Source organism: Mustelus asterias, chromosome 1, assembly GCF_964213995.1.
Source record: "Mustelus asterias chromosome 1, sMusAst1.hap1.1, whole genome shotgun sequence".
NCBI lineage: Eukaryota > Metazoa > Chordata > Chondrichthyes > Carcharhiniformes > Triakidae > Mustelus > Mustelus asterias.
The window spans coordinates 134,250,526-134,264,394 of NC_135801.1; the positions used below are offsets into that span (position 1 = coordinate 134,250,526).

At 39.5% G+C, this 13,869-nt stretch overlaps 1 protein-coding gene across 5 annotated transcripts; it reads right to left on the minus strand.

The window, feature by feature from the left end:
- Positions 1-1,989: 1,989 nt before the first annotated feature.
- On the minus strand, positions 1,990-8,686 carry fsta (follistatin a). 5 transcript variants are annotated; one of them, XM_078223753.1, is made up of 6 exons: positions 8,509-8,670; positions 7,007-7,198; positions 6,368-6,586; positions 5,713-5,940; positions 4,062-4,289; positions 1,990-2,809 (listed from the first exon to the last, which is right to left on the minus strand). In XM_078223753.1, the coding sequence occupies exons 1-6, from the start codon at positions 8,591-8,593 to the stop codon at positions 2,730-2,732; spliced, it is 1,032 nt and encodes a 343-aa protein (XP_078079879.1). In that variant the 5' UTR covers positions 8,594-8,670; the 3' UTR covers positions 1,990-2,729. The 5 variants fall into 5 exon arrangements, with proteins under 5 accessions (XP_078079879.1, XP_078080066.1, XP_078079786.1 ...); XM_078223940.1 differs by lacking the exon at positions 8,509-8,670 and adding an exon at positions 7,578-7,833; XM_078223660.1 differs by having other exon boundaries at positions 2,000-2,830; positions 8,509-8,686.
- Positions 8,687-13,869: the final 5,183 nt, after the last annotated feature.

The following is a 13,869-nucleotide window of genomic DNA, read 5'->3' on the forward strand; positions in this document are numbered from 1 at the left end:
CAGCAGAGTTTTGGGTGACTTCAGGTTTACAGAGAATAGAACATGGGACATTGGCAGAACTGCATTGGAATAGTCAAGTATTGTGGTTACAGAGGTATTAATGATGTTTTAACAGCAGAAGAACTAAAGCAGAGTGGAGTCAGGTGATGTTAGAGGTTAGAAATAGGTCACCTTGCTGAATGAACTAATATCTGATCGAAAACTCATTTTGGGGTCAAGTGTCACACCAAGATTGCAAACTGTCTGGTTCAGCTCAGACGGTTGCTCAAAAGAAGAATGAAGTCATTAGCTAGGATACACAGTTTGGAGCAGGCTTTGGTCTTCCCAAAATTTGATTGGAGGAAATGTCTGCCCATCCAGTACTGTATGTCAGCACTGACAAGCAGTCTGAGAACTTAGAGGCAATGGTGGAGTTGAGAAAGATGATGATGAAATAGAGCTGACTCCATCAGTGTGTACATGGAAATATTATCCTCCTTTATTTAGAATTTTTAAAGTTTGGAATCCTATTCACTCAATGCATGCAAATGTTGGCATGTGTATCATTTTCTCAGTTGTTCACCCAATATTGATTGAATGTAGGCCTCGATTTTCTGCCACACAAACACACAGCTTAAGAATAGATTCAATTTTAAAGTCTCTTTGATAGGAGAAGGTAAATATCTTGTAAAATATTTACAATCTGCTGTTGTATTCATATTAAGAGAAAAACTTCACATATCTTAGTTCTTCCAGTGAAGTTAATACCTTATTTCCAGCTTACCAAATGGCAATCACATCATTTACATTATATGAGAGGCAACCCAGTAACTAAATGATTTCTAAATTAGGTACAGACAAACATATGCAAGTGTGCATTTGAGAGGTAGCTAAATAAATACTTGATATAGAAAGGAATTTGATGTTGAGTTGATGGGGTTAGATAAAGGTGGAAAGAGACTCATGTGATGCATAATAAAATGGCCTCACCTAGAGAAATCTATTTAGGACTGTTACTTGACAACTGAAGAAAGGTATTACATAATAAATCAGAATATTTATTGCTTTTCAATGATTCATGTTTGTCCTTTTGCCAAGTAAATAGTTTGTCTTAATACCAAAATTCTAAAGTTATGCATATATTGGAAATATGTGTAAATTGTAAGAAAGGTCTGAATGCTCCAATTGCAAAGATTTTTGTAGATCATAGCCATGTGGCTTGGTTTTATATATATGATAAACTTGCCTGCACTACAACACTCAAGAAGATTGACACTATCCAGGACAAAGCAGCCAGCTTGATTGGCATCCGACCCACAAATGTTCACTCTTTTCACCACCGATCAACAGTGGCAGCTGTGTACCACCACTGCAGGATCTCACCAAGGCTTCTTAGACAGCACCATCCAAACCAATGACCACTACCATCTAGAAGGACAAGAGCAGAAGATACCTGGGAACACCACCACCTGGGAGTTCTGCTCCAAGACACTCAGCATCCTGACTTGGAAATATATCACAATTTCTTCACTGTTGCTGGGTCAAAATTCTGGAACTCCTTTCCTATCAGCACTGTGGGTGTACATACATTACAGGGACTGCAGTGGTTCATGAAGGATGTTCACCACCACCTTTTCAAGAGCAATTAGGGATGGACAATAAATGCTCATCTAGCCACTGACACCCACATTCCTCGAATGAATAAAAAATGTACAATATATATCCAGTGGGTACATGTTCTGAGAGAAGTTGCAATGAAAAAGAGAAGTGAGGTTCCCCAAATATATAAATAGGAGACCAATGTAAACACTTGAACACTTGCTCCAAAATTGCAGAGAGTAGCATACACAGTTCATGTTTCCTACTTGCATCTCATTTCACAAATAACATTAAATAAGAACCTTCTTAATATTGCAGAAAATGTGTATTTCCTTTTTGGTCATGTGAAAACTTTATTTCTTTTAATGGGATAATTCAGATGGGGAAATAGCATAAAGAGGAAACTCTCATGGATATTTTTAATTGTTTATTCATTATCTATTTACAAATCCACGTTATTACTTTTTATATACATTGCACATTTACATGATAGAAAAAGTACAAAACTATATATTTAGATGAATTTAAATTTGTCATGTTCGAAAATATAAAATTGCATCTGCAACATAATATTTTAAGCAAAATGAAAAACCTGAACTGTTTGCATTGTGTTAAAGCCTTTAGAGAAACAAACCACTAAAGTCAATCAGATTACACACGGCCAGAAAATGATCTGCCACACAGCTGCAGAGCATTTCAAGTTGACAACAAGTTCCAAACGCAGCACATTTGGTCAGTTATATGGCACGCTGTAAACAATATCTGAAGCTTTATTTACATCAATGTGTAACATATTCCAATAAATAAATAGACAAGGTAAAACATGCAGATAATATAACTAAAAATTTGTAGTACAAAAAGAAAATGACCAGCCACATTTACAGCTATCACAATGCAATTTACAGTTTGCTGGAAAATGTGTACTTTACAAGCATCATACGTCACAATAAATTAACGATAACACTGCTCTCTTGATGAATATATTTCCAAAACAGGTATAGTTAACCAATTTTATGCATAAATTATAAAACATGACAGTATAAATAAAAATCTACTAAACTCAACTATGTATACTTCTTTAAAATAAATAAGCGTACACTTATTTACAAATAAGTACAGCGACTCCTTCCTCTTCCAACAGGTGAAGGAAATTACCAAATCGGAAATGTAGATTTAGGAAAGGTGTTATTTTCTTGCTCGTCTTCTTCATCTTCATCTTCTTCAGTTATGGCTATGGGGGAATATATGGTAGCTGTTGTATAAATAAGGATCACAACAGCGCAGAACCTCAGTGCATGTTTTCAATCTCTCTGGATCGCCACAATAGTCTTTTATATGGCATAAGAATGAAGTTTGTGACATTTGTTATCATGAAGTAACTTTACATAATACCATTACTGCAGTGAGTTCTGAAGAATCAATGATCAGGCTTTATGGCAGATTCCTGGAATCATATAAAAGTGTTCTTGTGTTCTAACATTTATGTTGTATTCATCCATTGCATTCCTCAGTGCTACTGAATTAAACCTGTGGACTATTTTAATAGCTTTAAAATCCCAAACAACAGCGGTGAAGCCTTTGGATGATCGCTACTGATAAGATGGCATTAACTTCAAAAGGCATAGATGTTCCAATCTATCACTATCATGGTATTTTAATCCCTCACAATATCTTCTTCCTCTCAATGTGAACAGCATTCACTTCAGGACACATGGTATTGTTGTTCGAGATAGCTTACACCATTTATTAGCTTTAATATTTATTTAGATTTGAATCCAATATATAACTATATCACATTTTTAAGTCATCCTGTCCTAATTTTAACTGAAACGATGATACTCTGAAGCCTAGTTCTGTCATCTTCACACCACCATCACTGGATCCTCAATAAAATATACTCCCTCAGGAAATAAGCACATGGTGCTTCCAAATAAAAAGTTTAAAAGAGCATGTGTGTAAAACAGAGTTGCTTTGCTACACCAATATTGGCAGCATTTAATAAGCATACCTATATTGGAAGGGGAGGTATGGGTAATTCTGGGCAATGAACCCACAGGAATGGGAGACTGAGATTGCCAGAATGTGCAAATATGCTTTATCTGCTCCACAGAGGAAGGTAAATACTTGTACTGCTGCCATCACATATCTCATGGCAAATTCCCAACCCGCTTTAATGAAAAGTTCTTTTCAGTGATTCCAGTGGGAGGAGGGCTAGATTTATCCTGTTACCAATGTGTGGCAAAATCTGAAACACATTTATCATTAACAAATTTATTACCTGACTACACTTAGAACACACAGCACATCTTCCACCACTGCCCCAATAGCAGCATGGAAGATCTGCAAATTCTCAAGTTGATGGGTATAAATTGCAAGATTTTATCTTGTACTGCCAAATGTATGGTGAGCTAATAAAGTTAAATCTTTCATAGCGAAATATGGCACGAACAGCGAATCTTATTTTTGGGCTAAAAGTTACTTACAATTGCACGATCCTGTATGTTTGATCTCCAGGAGGGTGCCAGAGGAACAGGCTGAACTTTTCATTGCACACTCATTGGGGTAGGTGGTGTTATCAGTGGCGCAGACTGGCTCGTCCGAGCGTCCACCCTGACACACATTGCAAACAGCACACCGACCCCTGGCGAGCCGGCTGTCCCACAGACACTTCTTTCCAGAGCTACATTGTATATCATCACACGATTTGGCTTCTGAAAAAAGAACCCAAAACACATTTGTAAAGAGAATAGTCCCTTCAGTCATCAACCACGCTGATTTGGAGCTGACAGTCAACTCATTTCTGCAGTCAACTGACACTCAGCAATGGTGATAATTTGAAAGTCAGAATTCAAATCTATATTAGCTATCGATATCACTCACATATTTATCATTTAGATTTTGGCATATTGGGCCTTGATAAATACAACAGTTATAATGTTTGGTGTTCGTAATTGGCATGTAAATACAGAAAGCACACTCAAAGATGTCCATCATGTGCTGGTGTGCCGAATTATCTTTTAAATAGCTGTAATTAAACAGTTTCACTTTGTTTCATGACTTAAGGGGCGGCATGGTGGGCACAGTGGTTAGCACTGCTGCCTCACAGCACCAGGTTCCCAAGTTCAATTCTGGCCTCAGGTCACTGTCTGTGTGGAGTTTGCACGTTCTTCCCATGTCTGCGTGGGTTTCCTCCGGGTGCTCTGGTTTCCCTTCACAGTCCAAAGATGTGCGGGTTAGGTTGATTGGCCATGCTAAATTGGCCCTTGTGTCAGGGGGACTAGCGGGGTAAATGTGTGCGGTTATGGGGATAGGGTCTGGGTGGGATTGTGGTTGGTACAGACTCGATGGCCAAATGGCCTTCTTCTGTACTGTAGGGATTCTATGATTCTTAAGTCAACATTTGAAAGCATCTTCTAGAAACGCATTTTAAATTAAAAAGCAATGAGTCGAATTGCCATCAATATGTAATCCAATATCAGAGCTGTACCTTTGCTCCTATTGTAAGGTGAGCAAATACACATTCCACCACTGGGGTTGAATTTCTAATCTGGCAGCTGGGTGTCAAAGCATTGGGAAAAGACTGAATCAACCAGACATACAGCACATAGCAATAAACACTTTAACCTCTGAAAACCTCGATGGGAAAGATGAAGTCCCTCGGCTTTTCCTTTCTCCCTAGGACAATAGGGTGGGAGGAATCATGCCTCTCAGTGCTAACCTATTTTAAAAACGGATGGGAAATTAGAAGTTCAACATCCTTGAGTTTCTTGCAGTTGCAAGAATTTTAGTTACAGTTCAGCTGCCCATAAAATAAAAAGGAGCTTGGAAATAAAAAAATACTTTGCACGCTTGACAACTTCATTTCTCAGCTTTAAGAATATGTTCAAAAGATACAATGAACACATTGGGCTGATGAATAAAGATGATCTTTTCTCTTTAAGTGATATCAGTGTACTGTTTAAGCCATAAATCTGAATATCCAAAAGTGCTTTGTTAGGTCTGATTTGGACATTTATCCATTACACCCTAATTATACTGACAAAAAAGGGAAACTCCTCCCACATTGTATTTGCACTGGTTTCCTGACTGCATGATGTTGTGCAGTTTATACTTTGTACGGTCTGGGGTACGTACTTATACATTTCCCTTCATATGCCACTCCAATGGATCTGCCCATCAAGCAGGTGGCTCGTCTGATATGGCAGGCGCTGGCGTACGTGATCCCATCATTGCCGCACAGATACTGCTCGGGGCTCGAAGGTTCAGGGCAAATCCTCGGGTTACACATAACACAGTAGGCGCTGTTCGTCTGATCTACCACACACACAGAGCTGCCTGGACATAAGACATCCCTGCACGTTTCTGTAAAACAGAGACACCAGTAAAAATGTGAAACGAGCACCTGTTGAAAGCAATCGTTGGCAATATAAATTGGCTGATCTTTGTGAGCCCCGAGCTTGTGTTCATAGTAAATGCAGAATCATTTTAAATTTGTAATATATCTTTGATAGGCAAGAACTTCAACAATTAAGATATCCTGGTAAAATAGTCAAATCCCTATATTTCCCAATTGTAGGCAAATACTTAACACAGTTTGCTTTAAAATCAACAATGTCGAGGAAAATAATTCTTAACACAATTTAAAATGAAAATGTAATATTCAAAAACAGACACTGCAATTGAATTTGTAACTTCGCGCTGGGGGAGAATGGAATGCAAACATTTTTAATGGGACGCCCCACTTCCTCTGAAGGTTTTTGCTATGAGCGTGTACTCGTTGCACACATACTTCTGCATTTGCCTTGGTATTGGACCTCCAGTTCGGGATGTCCTTTGCATCTCGCCTTCAGAAGGACACATTCATCTTTGTATGTTTTCCCATCGGTCCCACAAACGGAACCCTTCCACGTGACGTTCGAGCAGTCGGGTGCACAGACACACCGAGGTTTATTCTTCTTGTTCATTTTGCACCTTTTACCTGGCCCACAATCGACGTTATCGCAGGTTTCTATCACAAGAAAGAAACACACATACAATTTCCTGGACTCTGCTTCCATGTATCAATTAAACATTCGGAATTTCAGGGTAAATTGTCACATGGGAACTGAATACATAATCATCACATGACAGACGTTTTGTAGTTTTATGTAGTTTTCTTCCCCCCAGAAGTTTAATTAAAGGTTTGCTAAAACCGCGCAGACTCAGTCGCCATCTTAATAAAGCCGCTCAGTGAAGCCGTGACATTCAACCGATTCTCTCTGAAACTATCCATAGTTTGATGAGTCGAGACTGAGAGCGCGGTTAGCGAAGTCAGGGCACATTAGAATGTTTTAGCAAGCGATATGTATATGTTAATATACCTTGCAGGATTGAATGAAAAGGCGAATACAAACAATTTCGATTCGAAAAGACTGGGTGGAACCTGTACCTTTACAAGGCGTGCAACCAGGGGCTCCGCCGTTAAAGATGATCCATCGGAAAAGGGTACTGGATGGCACATCATCTTCTGTCCACGCTGTGCCCAACCTGCCGCTTTTGCAGCATTCTTCCCGGCTGACCCCGGTCATGTACAGGACCTGGCACTTGCCGTTCTTGGCTTGCTGTAGCCAGCAGTTCCCAGCTGCAACACACATAGTCATATCAGTGTCAGTTTCACGGATCCAGACACAACACGTGAACTATGTATTGACGTTACAAGAGTGTTTACTTCAAGTATTCTGTCTCAGTCTGCGCCCACCGCTGAAGCTGAAATTAATCGACATTTCCCCGAAACAGCCTTCGCCGTCGTGGACAGTACCCAGGTTGCCCGAAATGTACATTTTGCGAACCCATAAACCGTTTGTGTGTGTGTGTGTGTGTGGGAGGGGGGGGGGGGGGTTATTTTGAATAAGGATTTATCATGCTCGCTAAGTTATTTGGCTCTGCCCCAAGACAGCGCAAGCTGAAGTATTGTAAACGCGTGCAGTGGAACAAAAAAAACACAGCCAGCCACAACTCACCCTTACAACGAAACAACAGAGTGCAAAATCCACAATAAATACATAAACGTGTGGCGTGCTACTCGTCTTAGACATTTGCGAAAACAATCTGTAGTTGACAGTTTGACCAGTATCTGTATTTAGCCACGCTAACTACAGCGTCGATTCTCTGTAAACCGTTTTCCGTTGATTTTCGTATCTATTCACAGTCATTCAGGAATAGAAACATAGGCTATTTTTCTGTACTACTAACTCGTTCCAGAAATGCTTGAACTCTGCTGCCTCTTCTGGAGGGTCTAGACTCCTAGTTGGTACCGCCTGATATAAATCTATATATATATCGAGTGCTCAGTTACATGGAGGACATTTATTTTAGTTAGCGATATAGAACAGGCTAATTGGAAAACACACGTGGCAATTATTTCCACTGGAGCAAGTAATTATACCAGCCTCTAAATCTTGCTTCGTGTGGCATCGCGGCATAGTGTCCCACCTCTAACAGCTCGATCCGGCATTACATGTCGATTCATATGCAACATCAATGAGGCGTTCTGTCTATATGTAACTTTCCTTTGATCCTAGAGATCTCTATAACACCTAGAGCCACAGGATCAAAGCACGGTTCATTTATTTCCTAACTAGCTCCATGAATTGCTAACAGGGAAGGCTAATTGCTCCCTGGACTTAATTCTGCACCACAGTGTTCTAGTAAATGTGAATAAAGTACAGAAACACGTGTGCGTAATGCAACTTGCCACATCGGATTTTGAGCTGAAAACTTTTGTTCAGAAGCAAGCGATAGAAAGCGTGGTGCTTTCTGAATCAGCTTTGGACTCTTTCAGTATCTTCTCCCCCAGGAGATAACATGCAAGGCATGAAAACATGAAACTAACAGCCACATCCACAAACGTAGAGACACCAGGCAACACGTCCCCAAACCGCTTTAACTCACCCTGCACTCGTTGGTCTCCAATAGCGAGGAAGATAAAAAGTGAAAGTGTCAGAAACGCAGCCCTGCTATTTAGCATCCTTAGCATTGTCGCACTCAGTTTCCCGCTGGTCTAAGTACTGATCTGAGAGCACCAGTCAAGTCCGATCGCTGTGTTGAATGAACGTCAATCTGTGAATGCACTCACTCTTAAATATTTTGGCTCAAAGGGGTCTTGGCTGGTCTGTTTGGTGGGCGGTCTTCTGATGGCATGGTGATGTGTTTGGCAGGATGGGGGAGGAGGAAGTGATCAAAAATGTTAAGGTGGACGGAAACTTAATCAGGTGACATTTCGCCGCCTCCCTCTAAACTTTTCAGCCGAAATCTCAGGCAATATCGCAAAGACAAAATACGTTTATGTGAAACAGAACAGCCCGGCTCCAGGTCACAGTGTCAATTTCTTTGCAATCGACAAGATTGCACACATTGGGGTGGACGAAAATATCCTTACTGCTATTATTAGGCATCTGAAGGCTGTTTTGGGATTTTCTTCCACTATTGGGTCACCTTTGTCCTATACCTACAATGCAGCAAGTATTCAACTGCTGAACCTGTAAGCAACTCATATCCCCCAAAACACTGTAAAAGCTAGAAATCATTTGTGGACGAATATAAACCGTCCCATTATGTACGGCGAAATACAAAAGGATGGCAAAATGAAGAGACCCAGTCTTTTAATCCAATTCCACCGGTAAAGCAACAACTCCCCCACCCCCCACTTCCCCATAACCTGTACATGTCAATGTCGATATTTCCTCCAATGTCTATTACCAGGAGGGTAGATCATACGGGGGGGGGGGGGGGGGGGGGGAGACTGATTGTCATAACTCAGTTTAAAAAACACACGGAGGAGCATTGAAGTGTTCGCTTACGGACCGGTGTTCAAAGCAAAGTTTGGATTCTCTGTTTATATCACTGATATCTTGCCATCTGACTATTTCGGGGAAATACATTATTGTAATAAAGAATATAGTGCACAAACAGAATGAAAATCAAGGACATTGACACTGCGGTGTGTGCATTCAGCCACGAGGTATTAGAGAAGCATTTCGATTTAATACCCAAATCTGGCAAAGTTACACGTCTATTACTGGAGCAGACTTCGCACGTCTATGAAATGCCGTAGGGCGGTCTCGTATTCTCCATTTAGGAGATTGTGACATCGAAAGTCGGGTTTTAGAGTTGCTCAATGAAGTGACTCCTGGCAGCGAGACTAAGTACGTAGGCGATCTGTCGCCACCTATCACAGGGAATACGCTTCCTTGTTTAATTGTCGCTTTGGCGCAATCACGTTTTGTCCGAAACCTCCCTCCAAGAAAAGATAAAACGCACAGTCCGGCTTTGATGGTAATCAGCCTGAATACCCAGGAATAATCAGGCAACTTTTTTTAGTTTTGATAGGTGTGCCCATTTCACTGGAAATAACTCCGCGATAACAGACATTTTCCACCAGCTGAGGGATACAGTGGTAATCCTTTAATAAAGACTTATTACAATAGGCTCTTAAGGTCTCTGTAATAATCGCCAGAAATGCAATCGCTCTAATATTAGAAGAGACAGTTGTTTGGGTGCTTCAGATTGGTCGTAGTATTTCACGCTATTTAGCGTTCAAAATAGACATCACAATAAAGGCCATGTTATTACGCAGTAGGAAAATTAACTTAAACAAAAGACATGTGAATTATTTTCGTTTTCAATGCCGCGAAACTGTGCTTTCTAAATCCACCCTGGGCTGTTATTCCACAGCATGACAATTGTTATCTGATATATAAAAAATCTAATGCAGCCCCCTAACGATTGGAACAAGGTAACTGCAGTTCACTTTTACATCATTGGTGATCTCCAGTTTGTCTGGCTGGTCATGGTGACCCCAAGAGACTTTCCCTTCTCGCCAAATCTGTGTTTTGTTGGTTGAATTGGGAACAGCGAAAAAATGCTTTAATTTCTTTTTAGTGTCATGTTTTCGTACCACTAGGCTGGCAGCGGAGGCCTGGGTTTTGAGAACAGACCAGCAAACAACGAAGATGTATGTATATGAAGTCTGGACCGACCCATGATTTCTAAATCAAACTTCAGAGCAATAAACAGCAACATTAGGCAGACACAGGAAATATCATGATGCTCATATTTAGCTTTTATTTAAATAAACCCGTCGCTAGTACCAATAATAAACCATTTAAACTGTCATTGTACCATGTGTTTCTTGACAATGTCGTTCACATTATTTGTTTCTGAAACAGTCCCCTTCTGCCAGGAATTGCACATATTCGCTTTCTTCTGTGTTTTAAATACACACCAGTATTGCATTAGCTGTTCAATTTTGATACTGGGACAGAAAATATTTATTCCAGATTGAAGAGGGAGAGCGACAAACCAGACAGTCCAGCTGATATCCATGGCGAGGAATACCGATTGCTGAATCGGCAAATTAAAGCAATTTACACCCGCAAAAACACAGGAAGGTAAAGGAAGTTTTTTTTTCAAAACAATACCTGGGCATGGAAATAAGGGGATAACAATGGGAGACCAACTGGGGATTGTGGGAGAACTGGATAGAAAGGGGCATCGCACACAACATAAATCGTTATCAATAATGGAAATAAAAACACGATTGAGTCACGAAAATCATGCGACAGGAAAGGGAGATAAAGGAAATGGAAAATAACGAAGCGAGATAATATCAGGAGATCGAATACCGAGAGAGAAAGAGAAATGGCGAGGACAGAAACTTAGAAAGATGAGAAAGAGGAGCGGGGACTGTGAAATGCAGTTCCTGCACAGGTCCAGTGAAAAACTAAAGTGAGACCTCTGCAGGACGAAAGTTGCATGTGCTCACTCACGTTTCTGATGTGGCTGACAGTTACTTCCAGAACCCGACAGGTATTTGAAGTAACTTTTCTGAATGTTAATGATTTGCATGGTGCACCCGAACAATCAAGAATTTTCAGTCAACGTGATCATTTCATATAACTAGCAATATTTTAATATGGCAATCCAAAGCTTCAAGGCAATCCATTACTTCAATCCTAAAGACATCTTGATAAACACATAGTTCCAGCACAAATATTTAAAAACAATTAATGCGCAGTTCCGAGGTATTCATAACTCTACATCCGGTGCCTTGTATCTGTGGATAATAAATCATTCCGCATGCCGAATGAGTTTTTTTTCTTGTGCCATTCGAATTTGTTTTGATACGAGAACGATATTATTTATCAATGTATTAACCATCTAAGTTAAAATATATAAATCTACCCTTAGATGCTCAAATACAATCAAGCAGCATAAGCCTAATCAATGCTGATAACATGAATTCCGATCTATACGCAACACAGTTTCGTTCATGCTGAGATCTGAATAAGTTCTACATATTTTATCCAAATATTCTTATTCGTCGTCAGCTTTAAACAAATTAGCCTTATTCGGCCGAGCGGTGTTACTTAACCGCCAATTTGATGCATAGAAATACCATTCTATCAACAATGAAAAGTTTTGGCATTTAATCATTGGATAGTATTTAAAATTGAGTTGGAAGCAACGATTTTGTTTTGTCTGTCTCTCGTAGGTAAATGCAAAACTTGTCAGTTTGTGTTCATCGAAAGCCAATGACTTGAAAGATTGCAGGCGGGTCTTTTTATTCACGTATACTCACAATGAAACATTTCTTACTCAATGTTGAATCATCCATAAAAAGAAAGCAAAATGCAAATATCAGAAACGGTTTATAAATACAGGAAATGTCGGAAAAACACGGCAGGTCAGTTCGCATCTGCAAAAAGAACGGTTCTTGTGTGTGAGTGAGAGAGATCGGTCCTGACATCGGAACCTTTTCGTTTTACAGATATTGACAGGCATGAAATGACTAACGTTTGTTTTTGCGTCCCTGAATTGTCCTGTGATGGCAGAGTGAGAATGTATGAAATGAACATGTCCATGAAGGTATCACGGTAAGAAGTCTCACAACACCAGGTTAAAGTCCAACAGGTTTATTTGGTAGCAAATACCATAAGCTTTCGGAGCACTGCTCCTTCGTCAGATGGAGTGGAAATCAAACAGGATATCAAACAATTGGTTTTGCCTGATCAGCAGAAGGAATAAGTATTATAACTAAAAGTGACGCACTTGTCTGATATGAATGAATGATCACCAGTCGAAAAATGATACGGCTCTTGGAAAGCACCCCACTAAGTACATTTATTTCAACTTCAGCGTGAAGATGTAATTTAATTCACTCAGATGCAGAATAAATCAGCAATGCTGGAAACTACAAATTCTTTGGTCTAACATCCAATTTTATTGAATTTGTCGTCTTCCAGACTCAGAAGCATCCCAAAAGAGTCAGTAGGTAGGTACATAAAAACTTTATTTTAGTTCTTGAAAACATATTATTGAATGTTCGCCGCTTATATAGAAGTGTTGGTGATTAGTGCGCATCGAGAGGATCACTACATTTCCTACTTTCAAATATCTTATTAAGGATTCTTCTTTTTAAAACAGAAAATGGACAAACAGAATTGGTAGCGTTAGGTTCAGCGAGTATTTTTTAAAAATCTGGTCTAAATTGGAATTTATTATATTCCATTCATTAATGCGATCAGTAGAATACTCAGGTGCATTAAAGGGAAACGGTAAGACTACCGTTTCGTGAATTATCAGTTCTCCTGACTGTTTAATATGACCATTGTCAATAGATAAGGTTGACCGGAAGCCCAACAGAAATTGAATTATTTTGCTATATGCAAAAAAAATTCATATGTAAGATATATTAACCGAGGAGCACAGCTTAATTTTATTTAGTGCCTGTATGTTCTATTTATTAAATTAACAATTCAACAATGCTGACTTTAATGTGTAAACGAATACAATCACTAAATCTATATTTAAGTCATTAATTGACTTTAGTGCCACAGATTATAAGTCCGCCAGTTGAAATATAATAACTGCATCTCCAAGAGCAGAAATGTGATTTGGTAGCAATTGTTGACGGAAGTCACGACCTAAAGGAACTGATTGGCCATTGTCTAGCTGTTAACAGAAAACTGGATATAGTTTCCAAGTAGCCTTCGAGTTTTTACAATTGTGATCCTTTAAATTGCTTCATAGGCATATGCGCTCTCATTCCTATGCATTTCCACTGAAATGCTATGTACTTATGCCACAGAAACTAATAACGTCAACTTTTATTTGATAACCCTCCTTGGGCGCCTTAAAGATGCTATATAAATTGAAGTTGCTGCTTTTATTTATCCTCGATACATTTCTTGGCCCCCTGTCTTTAAGAATCATCATTTTTGAATGTGAGTGATATTTAAAACGGCGATTATG